This window comes from Misgurnus anguillicaudatus, chromosome 16 (genome assembly GCF_027580225.2).
Source record: "Misgurnus anguillicaudatus chromosome 16, ASM2758022v2, whole genome shotgun sequence".
Lineage (NCBI taxonomy): Eukaryota > Metazoa > Chordata > Actinopteri > Cypriniformes > Cobitidae > Misgurnus > Misgurnus anguillicaudatus.
Window position 1 is genome coordinate 17,101,541 of NC_073352.2, and position 18,010 is coordinate 17,119,550.

General features: G+C 40.2%; 1 protein-coding gene across 7 annotated transcripts in view; it reads right to left on the bottom strand.

Moving 5' to 3' along the window:
* Nucleotides 1-18,010, bottom strand: part of gpc3 (glypican 3) — a 160,858-nt gene that overhangs the window by 25,653 nt on the left and 117,195 nt on the right. For 6 of the 7 annotated variants that reach the window (XM_055178090.2, XM_055178093.2, XM_055178091.2 and 3 more), the window contains exon 7: nucleotides 1,153-1,357. In XM_055178090.2, the coding sequence (XP_055034065.2) occupies nucleotides 1,153-1,357 (205 nt within the window). Of the gene's footprint in view, nucleotides 1-1,152; nucleotides 1,358-3,598; nucleotides 3,721-18,010 lie in introns of those variants that run through there. The other variant, XM_073854197.1, reaches the window with a different exon arrangement.

Sequence of the window (18,010 nt, forward strand, 5' to 3'; positions counted from 1 at the left end):
TTCTGCCCATCACGTCCCCGGACCCCCGTGCTGTGCCGAAGCGGAGCTTTGAGAAACCAGATCTACGTCGTCCATCTCTGTGCGCACGGCACAGACAGGCCTTCCATTAGTAAATGTGTCTGTGGATGACCTTCGCCACTCTGACCTCCTGACCCCTACCCCCTCTCCCTGAACTACCTAAAAGGGATGAAAGATATCAGGGCCAAACCATGTTTTACGGTGTCATCAGCAGCTTTCGGTCTATCTGCTGTTATCTTTGAACCTGTTTCATCATGGGCCTCCACTACAACACACGCAGGAACAGAAAGGAGTAGCCAACAGACGGATATACTGTATGAAATTCCAAGACGGGAAAGATATAGCGGCAACTGTTTGCTGAGCGGCAAAAACACATTCTCATCATTCTTAATAATTACAGCAGTAAATCCTCAGCGAGTGGGAAAGGGGGGACCTGTGGATAAACACAATCGAGCTTCGGAGTTCAGAGAGCATTCAAACCTCATCCCTGGATGCTAAATCCTTTATTATCATTTAACTGAGTGCTGATATGAGTTTGATCCGGTTCTCCCTCATGTGCCTTAAGTGTTAGATTCTTAGCCTAACCCTAGTGTTACCCAGAAAGTCCAAATCTTTGCCACAACAACACGAGCAAGACGACAACTCCCTCTACTGTGTTTGCTCAGCTGGGCCGGCTTTGTCAGTCAGTATCAAACTTCATGTTCCTGCCTCTTTATTGTTTTTCTCTGCCTCTGTTTAGTTTCTTTGCACTGACACGGTTTGTTGGTTTTTTGGGCTTTGTTTTGCATCAAAGGGAACATCTCCCATGTACTATGTTTGTTCCCTCGGACAATAAGAAGGTCGAGTGGTCACTCATAACAGATACCTGTAACCATTGAGAATTTTATCACAGAGAAAAACCCACTCAAAGCAAAGGGACTGGTTGATATTGATAGCGTAGTAAAAATAAAAGCATTGTCTTGTTTAAGATGGTCTGGTTTGATGATGTAAAAGGAATTTGAATAATTTTCAGTTGTTCAGGCTGATAGATCAACCAACTACACCATCACTGTTTTGGCCAGGCTGGCTAAATGTAACCTAGCTTTGGCATTTCGATTGTAATTTTCTTCACAAAAATACCGGCTACATACTGACCTGCAAAGATACGCAGGCGTTTGCGTCTCGGAGGAGGCCCAAGTCCAGAAACGCCGGTACACTCATCTTCATCATCACAGTCTCCACTCTCCAGACCCTCCTCATCCTCGTCTGCTCGGCCCTGCCCGGATGGATCTCTTTTTGCAGTGCCTCCTGCTGGTCGAGCCCTCCATCGCTTCTCAGGCAACGTCACCATCCGCAAAAGCTATGAAAAAAAACAATTTATCATGAACTGCTTCGGCTTGGGTGGAACGGCACGTTATACCCTGAAGGCCTAGCGTTTAGGTTTTCAGCACATGTTAGTATATACATGTTCACTGTGTTATAAAATATATAGTTATGTTATTGACTGCTGTTGCTCTCTAGGGCATTATATACCGATATCAGACATGCTTACATTTGTGGATTTGTGCACAATCACGTTGTAGCTGAAAACTGTCAAACAAAATGAAATGTGAAACGAATTTCATATAAAAAGCCAAATATTTTATTTCGCAAATATGGCAGACATATGTTTCTTAAAATTATTGGGATAAACAGACTGTCATATTATTTATGGTTGTTATAGATTACAGCTCTAAATGATCTCTGAGGTGAGAGGACATGACAAAAACCATGAACATCATCGCAGCAAAAGCCCAGAATAAAACCTTATGATTTCATTATGATTTAAACAAGTCATCTGCTTTCTGTTCGAAATGTGATTGCATAAATTGCTCAGCAGTGGTCTGTATAGTTACAAATAATATGACTTCATAATAAAGCCATAATAATTCAGCCAAAAATGAAAATTTGGTCTTCATTTGCTCCTCATGTCATTCCAAACTTTTTCTTTCATTAAATATTAAAAAGAATTCAAGCACATTGTCTGAGATTTTCTTGTCCAAAGAAAGCGTATGGGTACGTTGGTAAGAGACATTTTACTTGAGAAGAAACATCATACAGGTTTAGGTTTTGGGCTTTTTTAGCTACCATCAGCTTGAAAAAGTGAAATAGGTTGGGTTTAGAAACTCATTTCAAGATCTTTTCTCTTCTTGCATGTAGCGCAATAGAGACGGACATAGAAGATAAATGTTAAATGATCTGATTCATACATCGACCGCTGCTGTGCTTTGCCAAAATTTAATTGCAAAAAATTCCAGCCTCCTCCTCCTCCTTCTGCTTTTCCTTTAATCTTTCTACTCCGTCTCTCTTTTTTATTGATTTCCTTCCGATGTGCGGACACAGGCATGCGCTTGCTGTTTTGGTTGTTGTTGTTTTTGTCTACAAGAGAAAATTGAGATCAGATGGGTCTTGCTATGGATGGCTTCACATAGAGCAACGGCTTCCGACCAGCACCCAGTACGACTCAAAAGAAAAACTATAAACGGGCAATTATTATATTACATTATACACCTCAGAAGATAAACAGGCCCTACTAAAAACACAAACCCCCATCTGTGATTTAAAGTCAGCACATTCTCAGGAGGTCAGCAGGGAAAGTCATACAACATATACCACCAGCTCTCCATACAGACCTCCATTCAGACCCGAACACAGGAGGCACAGAAGCATCTGTTTGAACAAGTCCGCAGGGCCAGCGACAGAGAAACTGATTCATTTTTTATTCATTTGCCCACCGGCAACGCCACCAAAAAGCATAAAACAGACAAAAGAAGTCTGACATGGGTGTCAAAAGGAATAACGCCAACTCTGTATTGATGAAAAATGACTTTTGCTGTTAATGAAATTGAAAGATAAACAAAAGTGCCTCTTTTCCCAATGTGGTATTTGGGTGCGAAATGGGCCTTTAATGCACTCTGCTCTCTTGTTTTAACAGCATGTTTTCGGAAAGCGGCATGAGTCTAAGCCCTGAGCACATTTATTGAGGGCTCTGAATTCCTTTCCGAAGACCGTTGCCCAGTAACGACGTGAGAGGGCTCTCCCCACAAACCATTTTAACTTTGAAACCAAACAGTCGTAAAGAGAGGGATGCGGTTGAGGGTATTTAAAACAAATCCAAAAAAAGGCAGAGGGAGCAACAAAAAAAGAAAGAAAGGCTTGAGGACAACTGTTTGGCATGGGACGTATGGACAAAAGGGTGAATGGATAAAGCCACAACCACACACACACACAAACAAACACAAATACACACACAGACGTCGTGCAGCGACCAGCTGAGGTACAACATGATGCTTTCATTTGGCACCACAGATTAAATTTCGAGCTGGTGCCACCCTAAAGAAAAAAAATACAAAATTATTTACACTTTAAATAGTGTCACTGTATACACATACATACATTTAATGATACACAAAAAATGTATCATTATTTTCTTTTTCAACATATCGTCAGTGATAGGAGGTGCTTATCTTTCAGGGGGCATTTAAAAAAACAACGTTTTGGATGGCTATTTATACAACTTGAAAACAGTTTTCAGAGTGCATGTTTTTGAAAAAAAAAAATAGTGTTATAATATTGTCTGTAATGTGACCCATACGTTTCTGAAGACCATTTTTGAAGCCAATAGTAGGCGGTGTCTGCCATCGCTATCTTGGCCGTGCGTCACAGCACATCACTCGTGGATATCTGAAAATGGGTAAAGACGCGGAACTTGGGTGAATCTGAGGTGGGTGGTTCCTGAAACCGCGCTCGCCTAGCTCGACTCTAGTGACAGCAGTGGCAGTTCACCCCTCACTCAAGTGGCCACGCCCCTAATTATGCAGAACTTTAAGGCTTAATATAATTTAAACGAATGAGTTACAAAAAATTAGCTATATAGACCAAAAACAATTTTCCAGCCTGTAAACATATTTTTTTTGCTTTAGAAATAGGCTTTTTAACATGAGGGTCTATGGGGATTGACTCCCTTTTGGTGCCAGCCTCTAGTGGCCAGTCGATGAATTGCAGTTTAAATCACTTCCGAATTGGCTTTATCAGCGAGATCGATAGGTTGTCCCTTGGTATGAACTACAAAAATGCAAATTATAACAATGATGACGTAACGCATGTGTTCACGCATAGTGTGAAATCGCCAACTACTGGCCTGGCATGCATAATACGCAGGTTTTAGTTATTTTCGTGGATCTGTGTGAACGTTTTGACATACGTATCGTCTATACACAAAACTTTTTAGTACATGGTTGTCATGTAAACACAGCCTTAGAAAGCTCAGGAGGTCAAACATATACTAGAGATGACCTTTTATTTATTTTAAATAAAGTTTTTAATTAACCCGGTTACTTAAAGGTATAACGGAAGATTTTCAAGAATTTTTTTAAAAGAACCGCCCCTCCACTTCTCCTGTACGGAAATGCAAAATAATATACAAAACTATATTATCAGGCGTGTATAAAGACCTTTCAAAATGAACCGTTATGTGTTTATTACCCTGGAATGAGACGTTTTTATCTACATACACAGAGGGTCCCCTTACATGGAAGACGCCATTTTGTGCCGCCATGTTTCTACAAAAGCCCTTAACGGGCAAACTTTTTTTTACGAAGTTGTCTCCGACGACGGCATGTTTGTCCGGTGGTGGCTACCGTAGCTTCTCTATGTGTTTCAAAAGTGAGGGGTGAGCAGTGGGCTGAGCCGTTGGTTACAATTTGCAACCTCACCACTAGATGCCGCTAAAATGTACACACTGCACCTTTAAAAAAATGCACATGCGCAACACTCTACCTGCTCCCAAGAAGGAACACTTATTAAACGTGTGCATGAGAGAGAGCATGCACGAGCCTCTTCTATTCGCTCTGTTTACAAGTTCCTGCCGGCATGGCTCATACATTGAGATGTTTACTGTGTCTGCGTGGTTCGTGACTTGTGCCAGGGCTAGCATCGCTAATCATAGCTTACATCAACTTTTACTAGCAGTACATTTTTAAATGGATTTCTCCAAGTAGCATGTCAAACTTTACCTGTCGAGTAGAAACTTTGCGACTGAGGCATCAGTGGGAAGCCCAACATGTGCTTTTAGCGCACGCCAGCGTGTGAAATATTCTCCCCAAAAACACTCTGGTCTTGTTTCTTTCTTCAGAGGCCTTACTCTTCTTGTCATGCAATTTGTAAACACCTTTTCTCTTGCGAACTTGCGAGCTTTAATGAATGGCTGAAGCCGTAGCCCGCCACCACACATATACACCTGAAAGTGCACATGTGCAGAAAGCAAACCTAGGGACGAGCACGTACGATGGTCTTACGTCAACATATCATCAGAATGATTGACAACTGGGATGACCAATAGTCTTGATGATCCACCCGGGAAAAGAAAATCTTTCGCTATACCTTTAAAGTTAGGACATGGTAATATGGTTACAGATTTTTCTGAAACACTCAATGGTTGCCATCAATATTATCCGGTATCTACACAACAATTTTGGGGGGAAAATATGAAATGATAATAACCTGAAAGTATGAGAGCCCAGGGGAAGCACTGAGGAAACAAATAAAGGGAAAATTGCTTGATAAATCAAGAACATGTCTCATATTTGAAGAAAACCCTCCTCCTTTCTGTGGTCCAGAGGCTTTGGGAACGTAAAGCTGAAGGAATGCAGCATAGCCGAACACAAAAAATGCAATTAGCATCAATTCAGCCACGTGATCCCTTCTATTCTTAAACGCACAGAACGTAAAGGAAAACTCAAATGCGTAGAAATTCCACACGAAAGGCCAACACATGGCATACTGCTCAAGTCAGGCCGGTCAAAAAACAGACACGGCAACTACAAACCTGTTGTTTTGACCCACACCGGGACTGAACTCTGCTTAGGGTCAGCGCTCAGAGCAATACTGTAATAGCACATGGCAGTTTACTGTTTAATCCAGACAATCAATGAAGCATATGCCACCAGAGGAGAAAACTCACAGGAAATTATACAGCCATGACAAACAATGACTTGTGCTTAACCTCAATGTGTGTGCAGATCTTATTCACTAAAGGCAAACAAAAGTTCATGACTTTTTAAGAAGTTTCATTTGTCTGTGCAATAATTGTTGTCCAAAAATACCCCAAATGTTTGTAACAAGTTATGGGTGTTTCATTTTTGTGAAACTATCCCTTTAAAATGAAAGGTTTGTTTTAAATCTCTAACCCCCTAACCCTGCAATAACAGTGATGTTTCCTTTAAAGGGACCACTAAATATTCCTAGATGCACTAATGATTAAACCTTCCCATTTCCGCTCTAAAACAGGCTTTTTAGTCTTTCAGTACTTCTCCAGCACTCCCGAAAAAATTCCACCTCCCGCGCCTTAAACAATGAGAAAACATGAGAGGACAAGTTTTTTTCTCTCTTGCTTTTTCTGGTAACCACAACACACGCTGTGGGGCGGCAGCGAGCAGCTGAGGGTTGTGTATGGCCTGGGTATAAAGACCCCAGAGGGGCCAGAGATAAAGCCTGTGGTTTGGCCCCCACAATGCAGTCAAGCTGCACATCGCAGCACCATATCCTGTGTGTCACCATGTAACCCAAACAGGGTCAATAAACGGACACAGGCTTCTCTGCACGAAAGCATATACACTTATGTGCTCGTGAGCGAGAAAACTCTTTAAGGAAATCAAGTGGCTAAGAGACGTTTTTTCCTCCGATTAGCATCGTATCGTTTACTGTGCCTGCTCCCGATGAAAGATGGCCATGTCTGGACTTGTGCCGTATGGTGTCTGTGGCTTGCGGTCTCTTCATATGGTGTATTGCTTGCTCTCATCCGCCCTCTTTACACTGTATGCATAAGCGACACGTAAGCAAAGCTGCAGTGTAACTGCACATTTACACTGAGTATGTGCTACTACATAACTGAACTGTGGCTCTATGCTATGCAGTGATTTCTAGATTACCTTGTTTTTTTTACAACAGCCATTCATTTTTTATGTTTACTGGGAACTTGATCATCATGAAATTATTTACTTGGGGAGAGGGATCGCGTTCATATCCAAATAATTTACATTCCCCAAACCCCCACTGAAAGCTTTTAATATGGCAGCTGAAATAAACATGCCACTTATGCACTGCTAACAAACCTTACTGTATATGCTATACGTGCTAGATTTCTTTACAGTCTAACTGGTATATATCTATATATAAAGAGATCAGATGCAAAACCATCTAAGTGCATCTGAAAAGTTTTCTTGTAAATGAGCATTTTTATGCTTAGGTTCAGTAATTTTACTTTAATGGCAATGAAAAGGTTATTAGTCAGTAATTATATTGCCTTTTTTGTACAAATGTCACTTTAGTCATTTCATTAGTTTTTAAGAAATTTGTCTTTCGCTGCAAAACCCTCTAAGTACATGCAACGTAATTTTAAAAAATTGTTTCAACTTATAAAAGCAAGTTACCTGTTTGCCTCAAAATCAATTCAATTTTTTTTGTTAGTTTATAGTTTTTTATTTTGAATTAACTTTGAATTAAATTTTAAGGCAACCAGGTAACTTACTTTTTTAAGTTAAACCAACAATTTTTTTATAGTGTGCCAAAATCTCCATTTTCAAAAAAGTCACTCTTCACTGTCCTTTAGGTAAATGCTTAAAAAGTCAGTCAATATCTTAATATATTCGGTAAACCACTTTTAACCAAATAACAAAACTGTGCACATAGGGCTCGTTATAGTTGTGCGTAGGTCCTACGGCATAGCCGCGACGACATAGGTTCCGCGTCGGTTTTGATTTATACTTTTGCATCGTAGTCCACGTCGACGTGCAAACACACTCACAGACTGCTGGTAGGTAGTATCCATGCATGTAACCACAGTAGCAGCACGACCGTCAAAGAAGAAGCAGCCTGGCTTCTACAAACGAACGTTAACCCACAAACGAAGAAGAAACAGCAACTTGTTGTGTATGATTTGAGAAGACCAGCAATGAGGGAAGTAAATAAACAACGACTTTTGTTGCAGTTTGAGTTAAATCACTCGGCTCATCTTTGTTCTCACCGATGCAAATAGAAAAACCTATGACGCAGTTTTTTTTACCTGACGGGAGGGGTTCTGGTGGACCAATCACAGCGCTTGCGGTCCGCGTAGAACTGATGCGCTGTTAAAATTTTTGTGAGGTGCACGTCAGGTATGCAGAGCTACGCAAAGGCTACGGATAACCTACGGCGTAGCTACGGCGTAGAGCTTACGCACGACTATAAATCAAGCTTTAGGGGCGATTCACAGTTCGCGTCTTTTTGCGCGCTCAAGTTCATTATTTCAAATGCAGGCACGCGGTATGCGCGCTCATAATGGAAGTGGCGCACACGCGGTGCAACGCACTCTTTTTTCCAGGCGCGTCCGCACCACATCGAACATCTCAACTTTTCAGAATGCCACAAGCGCACCGCAGGTCATGTGACAAGAACCAACCGACGGTCGCTTTCCGCGCCCCTTAGAGGACTTTGCTGAAAAACTGCGACCGGGATTAAGCGAATTTCAAGCATTTTCACGTTTGATGAACGTATAATACGTTAAGCGGCTTTTGCATCTGAGCTCCTTATATATTTCACCCCAAAGTGCACGCAAATTGAGTTTACTCATGAAGATAGACTTTTTAGACTACACTTATTGTTAGCTCATTGACAAAATGTGGAATACTTTCTCATTTGTAAGTCGCTTTGAATAAAAGCGTCTGCTAATTAAATAAATGTATATTTTATATACTTACTATATACTTTAACTTGCAACAGTAAAAACACATTCAAGGGCTTTTAAAAACATATTTTTTTAAGAAGAATCTAAGGTTAAACACCAGGCTTAGTTGATCTTTCAATGTAATTTTGTCTAAATTGCACTTTTATAATGACCTATCCCCTACAAAAAACTTTCAAGCATTTCCTCATTGATACGGAATGGATGAAACATCCCGCATACGCAAACAAACAGATGCAAACACGCACAGCTGGGAGGTAGACTGAGTGGTTTCTGTGGATTGGTGAGGACATTAAAGCCACTTTGGTTGTTATGGTTCATACCGGAGGAAAGAAAGGATAAGAAAGGTACATTTTCAATGCGTGAGTCATGGAAACTTCAATACAAACACACACACTCACATGCACACACAGCCATTTCACGCATTACTCAACATTTATTGAATTTGAGGTGATAAAGAGGGGGGTTTGTGGACCTTCATTTCTTGCTCTCACTCTCTCCCTCTATCAGCGTCCCCGCTCACCTGTCTGAAGCAGACGCAGTCACGCAAGACATGGTACGTCTGAGACAGATGAAAGAGACAGATTCATTTCCTACAACTAATACCTGTTCAGACAGGAGCACAAAGAGCAGGTCCTCTCCAGCGGGCTTATAAATCTGGGTGTGGGCTTTTTCAACAATGATTTATGAGTGTTTTAGCACATTTCCTCTCTCAGTTTTTTCATAACCTAAAAACAAGCCCTTTATAGTAGCTTCCCGAGCACTGTAACAAAGCAATTCATCAAAGGAAGCCAAACAGTTTACAGAATATAAAGGCTTGACACAAAGATATCTTTATTCATTTGAGAAGTCGAAACTACAGGATGCTGTTTCGGATGGGAGGGCTTGAAAATGTGCTACGGTGAAGCCGTTTGGGCTTAAAAGACTTCACAGGCTTTTCATCATGCTAATGTAAATGTTGGCATGTTTGCAGTAAATGTAGCCGATTGTTTGACAGAGCAGTGGGAGCTTAAAGAGCCTGTGATATGAGGGCCGGTGACTAAATCTAATTAGCGTCTGAGGACAGGCTTTGCTTGTCTTCTGCTGCAGGGCTCGACATGTTATCACTATCGTTCCCATAGTCATGTGGTCTCAGGCAGTCCATCTGATATCAGCAACTCAGTCACCCCGTTCCAGCCCTGCATTCCCTTATGAACACACACTGTGTGTGCGCTTTAAGTTACTGCCCATCCTTTAGGCCGAAATGAAAACGGTTATACGGTGCACACGTGGACATTCCTAGAAATCTTTTAGCAGAGGTTGGAAATAATGTTTCGTATAAAATCCTAGCTGTTTTTCAAAAGTTAAAAGAGACTCGAGGCTGTGCTATAGTGGGGATTTTTGTCACCCCTTTGCATGCCTAAAAATGCCCTTTAATCATTAATCTCCCCATATTATATAAGTGACACCCTGCCTGTGATATCCAGGCTAAGTCTCATAATCAGATTTTAAGAGCAACAAAGTTTGATTTTTCAATCGCTGATTTTACATTGATTTCAAGGTTTGTGATGGGTTTTCACAGACTAGGTTTAAAGCTGCAAAGGGGCGAAAAGCTTCTGGTAAATTTCAAGAAACTTTCTATAGAAACTTAAAGTAATTTTTGAAAATATGCTAATCTTCCAGCTCCCCCAGAGTTAAACATTTGATTTTTATCGTTTTGAAATCCATTCAGCCGATCTCTGGGTCTGGCGGTACCATTTTTAGCATAGCTTAGCATAATCCATTGAATCTGATTAGACCATTAGCATCACGCTAAAAAATAACCAAAGAGTTTCGATATTTTTTATTTAAAACTTGACTCTTCTGTAGTTACATCGTGTACTAAGAACGATGGAAAATTTAAAGTTGCAATTGTGTAGGCCAATATGTCTAGGAACTATACTCTCATTCCGGCATAATAATCAAGGACTTTGCTGCCGTAACATGGCTGCAGCAGGCGCAATGATATTTCGCAGCGCCCGAAAATAGTCCCCTTGGTAACTTTCAATAACTTGTAATTTTCCGTCGGTCTAAGTACACAATGTAACTACAGATGAGACCAGTTTTAAATAGGACAAATATCGAAATTTTTTTAAGGGCGATGCTAATGGTCTAATCAGATTCAATGGATTATGCTAAGCTATGCTAAAAGTGGTACCGCCAGACCCAGAGATCAGCTGAATGGATTCCAAAATGGTAAAAATCAAATGTTTAAAGGGATACTTCACCGATTTAGCATTCAGCTTTGTATCTGTAGAAACCCGGCAGTATTACTGAATGACCATGTTTCCCTCCCTCATTTCCCCCTGAGAGGAGAGATATCTGCATTTTGGTTCTGCAAAAAAGTCCTCAGATGATGTAATATGACGATTTTTGCATCATCGGAGGACTTTTTTGCAGAACCAAAATGCAGATATCTCTCCTCTCAGGGGGAAATGATGGAGGGAAACATGGTCATTCAGTAATACTGCCGGGTTTCTACAGATACAAAGCTGAATGCTAAATCGGTGAAGTATCCCTTTAACTCTAGCGGAGCTGAAAAATTAGCATATTTAAAAAAGTGCCCCTTTAATCTGGGAAAATTTTCCAAATTTGGAAACTTAGCCGGAATTTATTTGAAAATTTATATAAACTATAGATGGTTTTATCAGTAACAACATAAACAAGCGGCTGTCATGGTCCGCACGAAACTTCCGGTAAACTCCACTAAGAATAAATAACAACAAAGTTCTTTAAACGTAGTTTATTTATATAACAAGCAAAAAACAACACATCGATTACCTAGGAAACCAAAACATTAGTTATTTTCATTTGTTCAAGAGATCAGTTTAGCAACTAGTCAGACCATTAAAAAAACGAAACCGGAAGTAAGGTTCGGATCCAGACGTGTATCGCGTCAGTGCATGTACGTCCGATGAAACCGTCTATATCATAGTCAAACATAAATAAACATTTTGTTTGGTCATAAGCAGATATGCATGCAAGGCAATGACCTGGAAAATGGAGGTGAATCGCCCCCTTAAGTGATATAGACGGTTTCATCGGACACACGTGATACACGTCTGGATCCGAACTTTACTTCTGGTTTCGTTTTTTTAATGGTCTGACAAGTTGCTAAACTGATCTCTTAAACAAATGCCTCGTCGAAAATAACAAATGTTTTGGTTTCCTAGGTAATCTATGTGTTGTTTTTTTGCTTGTTATATAAATAAACTACGTTTAAAGTACTTTGTTGTTATTTATAATTAGCGAAGTTTACCGGAAGTTACGTGCGGACAGTGACAGCCGCTTGTTTATGTTGTTACTGTTGAAACCGTCTATATGGAGGATTGTTTTTATTTTTAGGGAGTGAGTGTGCTGGGGGGGGGGTATTTTTAGACACTACTTTTTAAAATGATCGGACATAAATGTTTTCTTAGTCAGTGTATTTGTTTTACAATGGCATAATGTTGCACACTAGCTACACCCGCAACACAGGGAAGTTTTAAACAAATGTATATAATTTACCTGAATACATGCAAAGATTTTGACACGCAAAGAACATTCAACATTATTTTGTGTGCAGGAAATGTTCTGTGCATATTATAGAAGAATGCAAATAAATGCAGGGGGTGTGGCCTCAATGGCACTTCATTAAGCAGTTTGCTGTGTTCATGTGACTGAGGAATGTGCAGGGTAGAAATTAAACTCAAATTCCATTAAATCTTGTTGTTTTAAACAAAATTATGCTGCCAGATTTTAAGTTCCCTGTTATAGACAACTCTGCATTTTTTAAAATTCCCATATATTTCCGCTAATTCCCATGGAAAGTTTCCAGCCTTGAAAATTCCCATAATTTTGCATCCCTTAATAGGTCACACATATATACCAAAAATGTATCATTGCATCTTTTCATACAGGTCAAGTCATTCATACACATTTGTCCCCAAATAATAAAATAATAGGTGAACCCAGAACCTCTGCACTTCTAATGCAATTCTCCCAATAGAAACACAGTGTGTATGTGTGCGTCTGTGTGTTATAATTTCCCAGGTTTCACTGCAGGCCTATCTCAACCTCTGACACTGAGCAGTTCTCCACATGTGTAAGCACATCTTTTTCCTCTCATAATCTATAGCCGCTGCCTTGTGGGACGGTGATTTGAGTTGCGAGGGTCCTAAAACAAAAGGAAAGCAAGATAGAGCGGTCTGCATCCCTCGCAGCAGGACCCTCTGATGACCCCGCACGGAGAGGAAACAGGAAGTGAGACCTCTGACCCGCCGAGAGGCTCCTGTTGTGTTTCCCGGCGAGGCCGCTGACGGAGCTCTGTGTTTCTCTAAGGTTCCTCTCTCAGCTCACGCTGGGAGATCCAGACAAACCATGAGAAACGGCGCATAGAGCCAAATATCGCAGGCAGCCCAGGGGAGGCTTTGGTTACATTACGGCCTGAGAAACAACACAACCATAACCTTCCACCTGCATGACTCTTCCCCACACGGAGTGTTGGATCTCAATGCATTTTATCTACAGTCAGTGATATATGACTTTGTGCGCAAGAATGATCGAATGAAGGATTGTGTTTGTTAGGAAAGCTAACACATAAAGCAGCTGGTCATCCATATTCATTAATATCTGTTGAACACTGCAAAAAAATTATATAACTTTTTTGTTTCTTTATTATGGTAAGAACTAAAGCGTGTCTCAGGAAGCTTCCTCTGTATTATTGCCATGTCATAGGAAGTCTTTCCAGCCTAACACCCTAACAAACGTGTCCTGTTAGTAAACAGGTTTCCCGGTGACTGAGGATTTGTATATTATTAAATTCCTCTCTGGTCAAGGGACCCCATTTCCTCAGCACAGATGAGCTCTGCAACATGGCTGGCTGTGTGGTAGTAATTGTAGCCAGTAGGGGGGCTGGAATAGGTGGGGGTGGATTGGTGGCAGTAGGAGGGCATCAAACTTCTGGCCTATGGAATGGGGATGGAGAAGGGTGCGGAGAGGACCGGGAGGGGGGCTCCAGTCTCATTAGTAGCCAACTAATTGGGAGGAAAAGACTTCTCATGTGCTCTGTCTGACCTGCTAGCCACCAGCGGAGAGAGGAACACATCGATGAAGAAGGGGAGGGGTGGAGAGGAAATGTGAGTATTAACGAAAAGAGATGTAGAGAAAATTGGCGGCAGCTACTCTATAATGGCTAACTTAATTTCAGTTGTTTCATTTAATTATCATCTTTGCCTAAGTTTGCTCTCGGGAGAAGTAAAACACAGACTGAATGAGACAAGCGTTGACATACAGAAATAGTAGAGTGTCATAATAATAATAATAATTCCAGAAAAACTGGAAGTTTATGACCAATGTTATAAATGTGAAAACACTACAGAAAACAAGTTTCCAAGTCTCCATTTGCTTCCTAAATTAATCCAATTTTTATGAATGAGAAACAACTGAGATATATGACAGAGATTGCAGTTGGGATGGATGAAGGCAATGAACGTGCTTAAGTACTCAAAAGGAAAAGACATCAAGACTAAAAAAGCAGATATCAACGATATATAAGTGATTGAGGTGTGAGGGTCAACCAGTGAAAACAGAGACATCAGGGGACGTCCTGGTCTCGGGGTCAAACCCAGCCCCCCCGCTCTAAATTTATGGAGGCCCTGCTAGACTGCTTTCATGTCAGGTGTCACGGTTTATTTAAGAAACCCTCATACCTACACACCTTCAAACAGACCAGCATCCACTAAAATCCCAATTAAACTGCATTTGAAGTGTGTATGTGCCTGTGAGTGAGGGTCTGCCTATAAAAATCTGTTTGTGTGCACTTAGACTCAAGCAACCGTGACTGTCTGTGTCCTAACTTTACATACCACATGTGTCTTTATGCAAGCATGCCAAAAGAAAACAACGAGAGAAAATTTACAAAACGTAAATAACAAATTAAGCGTTTTCAAGATCTTTTGCTTGGCAAACAACTTGTTTTGTATGTGTTTATAAAGTAACTTATAACGGAAAGTGTTATGGTAGAGGCAGGGCTGGAGTGGGACTCATTTTCAGCCCTGGAGTTAGACCGGCCCATTTTAGTTCATGACTGACTATATTAAAATAATTTCATTAAATCCTCAGTAGCCTACACAAGTCTGCAATATATAGTGCACTATTCTATAATTTCCAAATCAATGCAAATACAGTACTCTAAACAATTATGATTTTTGCTATAATCTTGCAGCCCTATCATAAGGCATTTTAATATTATTCAATTAAACACATTCAAAAACTAAAAAGGAACAAATGTGTTTGTGTTTTCCCCTATATTTCTATTTTAATAAAAATGGTGGGTCTTGTTGGGTTGAAAAAATACACAAGCAAGATTTATCAAGTATGCAGAGGAAACAGCTGGGAAAATAAAAAACCTTATCTTAATTTTTAGTACTTAGATCATGTACATTGCCAAATAACGTAAGGTAGTCCTACCTTGTGTCATAAAAGAACAAATGTTAAAATTTTGTTTTACTTGAGAAAACATTATATCCATATAACGTTTTCAGTATAACTGATGAGTTTTGCATCAAATGGATTTTTGTTATCAATAGACGATGAATAATAATGACTATTGATAGACCATTCATTATTGCATCTATGACTTAAGATTTTAAAAATTTGCAATTGGTATCCTTTTATTTTTAGTGGCCGTTTGTATCAGGACGCACGGCAAGCGCACTCAAATATAGACGTGTCTGAAACTCTTTCACAGGTAAGTGCTGGCAGCGTAGGGACAGCAACCTTCAACCTGGTGGCATGACGACTCCGAGCCTTGTGGCCAAAAAAATAGACCGGCCCACCGGGAATTCTTCCGGTCTTCCCTATGGCCAATCCGGGCCTGGGTAGAGGTGATGGTATCAGATAGAATACCAGCACTTCAAAATACAATAAAAACTACTGTAATGGCATGTCCCAAATACTCTTTGTTCTAATCTGAATTTGGTTAAATTTAGCTTGCATTGATAAGTACAGGATAATGTACAGCCAGCCGAATCGCAGAATAAATCCCAACAGTCAGGGTGACCCTGGGACTTCAATGCAAAGCAGATATGTTAGCCACATGAGCAAATAGATAAACATGAATTGATAATAAGATATTTTATTAGCTAATTTGAAAACAATGCAAATCTTCTGTGAAGAAAAACGTTTTCTATCACTTTTATGCCAAGACACAAACTTCATACAATGTAAAAAATTCCTTGTTGCACTTAAATGTTTAAGTTTAAACAACTTGAATTAACACGTCATCTTTCTTGACTAGTGAGTAGTTGGTGTAAATTTAAAAATAATGGACTTAAGTTATTACTTTATTTTTTAGAAATCATAGCAACTTCTAACTTGTCAAAAAATATGAAATTACTTATTAATTGAAGTTGTTTAAACTTAAACATTTAAGTGCAACAAGGATTACAGTGGCTTTTTTATTTGTAAATACAACCTCATAAACTGTATGAATAGAGCATTATGCCTATGGTAGAGCATTATGCATATTTATATTCAGTGGCGGCCGGTGACTTCTTTTTTTCGAGGGCGCTCGATGCGAAGTTCGTCACAACATGTATGTAGCCCGTCATGTGTGTGGTTCGTCATTTCAAAATATGTGTTCTGCGCGTTGAGAGGTCCTGTGTGCATCAAGTGCCTGCTGCAGACACGTCCAAAGGGTTTATGATAAAAGAGACACTCGCGCTTGGCAGATACTCGCATAATCTCATGCGTAATCACAGTTTACTGTTAAGGGAGTGCCTTGCGTGTATTTTGTGAACGTAAGGGTCTCTTTTATCATAAACGGTTTTGACGCATGTGCAGCCGGCACTTATTTTGACAAAACACGTGATGCACATGGTTCACATGACGCAACAAACACATATTTTGAAAACTTGAGCAACACACATGACACTCCGAACACACTTATTGAATTTGCGTCCCTCGAAAGAGCACTCACGAGCCGCCACTGTTTATATTGCATTTATTTGTAATGTTAAATAGCACCTGTCAAGATGAATCACAATACCCGGATGAGACTGTGTTATCAGTTTCAGGCGGTTGTTATCTGAGAATAACAAACCTTGGAATGTTGACACTGGCCAATCAGAATCAAGCATTCCAGAGTGCTGTGAAACAAATATTTCTATTCCTATACAGGGCATTCTTAACAAATTAATGTTTATTTTGTGAGCAACATCGATCTGAATAACCTTAACCACTTCTGCCATTCAGTAGAACTCAACGAATCATAAATTAGCTGCATGAATAAAGAACTAAACGGACAATTGGTGATCTAGGTCTGTTTTGGTGAAGGGGGGTGATTGTGTTTGTTTGTGTAGTTAAGTAAATGTTTAAAACGTTTAAGTTAAGGCGATGCAGTGAATGCACATACAGATGCTGCATTAATGTGTATGTGAGAGAACGTGTGTGTGTGTGTAGATGAGGTGTTGAGGTCTGTTGTTGGAGGCAGCAGTAGGATATATGGCTGTGTGATGGAATGTGTAGAGCTCTGGTTTGTTTTGATGTCTGTTCTCCTGCCTTACCTGCATCTCTCTCTCTCTCGCTCTCTCTCTCTCTCTCTCCCTCTCTCTCTTTCTCTCTCTCTCTCGCTGGATCCAATTAAAGTGAAGTAGAGTTGTAGGACTGGAGTGTGTCACATACAACTCAACACATCCAGAAAGGAGAGATGGATTAACATGGGAGAAAAGCTCAGACAGAAATGTAGGGTGGAGTTCAAAGAAAACCAGAAATGGAGAAAGTGAGAGAATGAAATGAAAAAGAGTCAGTAAAATTGCGTGAAAGATATCTAGCCTAGAGTTGTTTCCCATCGTATGCGAAAAATCAAACCGGAAGATCTAATTTTCAAAGAACATTCCACAAATCTTGCACAACATGGGAACTGACATGTAATATATCCTCACCTCGCTGCACTACACATGGCAGACACATCTTGCTGCTTAAGGGAAGTACTATAATCAAAGACCAATCAGATAATTGCAGTGTTTCGCTGCTATCCCCTCAGCTCCACTGGGAAAGAGCTTTTTTGAGCCGTAACTCAATACTCTGGAAAGTCCAGATGGTTTTGATGACGGCACCAACGGAAAGACATATTTCTCCAAATATGAAAATCTAATTTGCCGATCTGCGCAAATTAAATGTATGCGAGGGCGTCTGTTGAAAGAGAACTTGTCGGTTTTGTTAATTTTCACAATACTGAAACAATATGGGTCAACA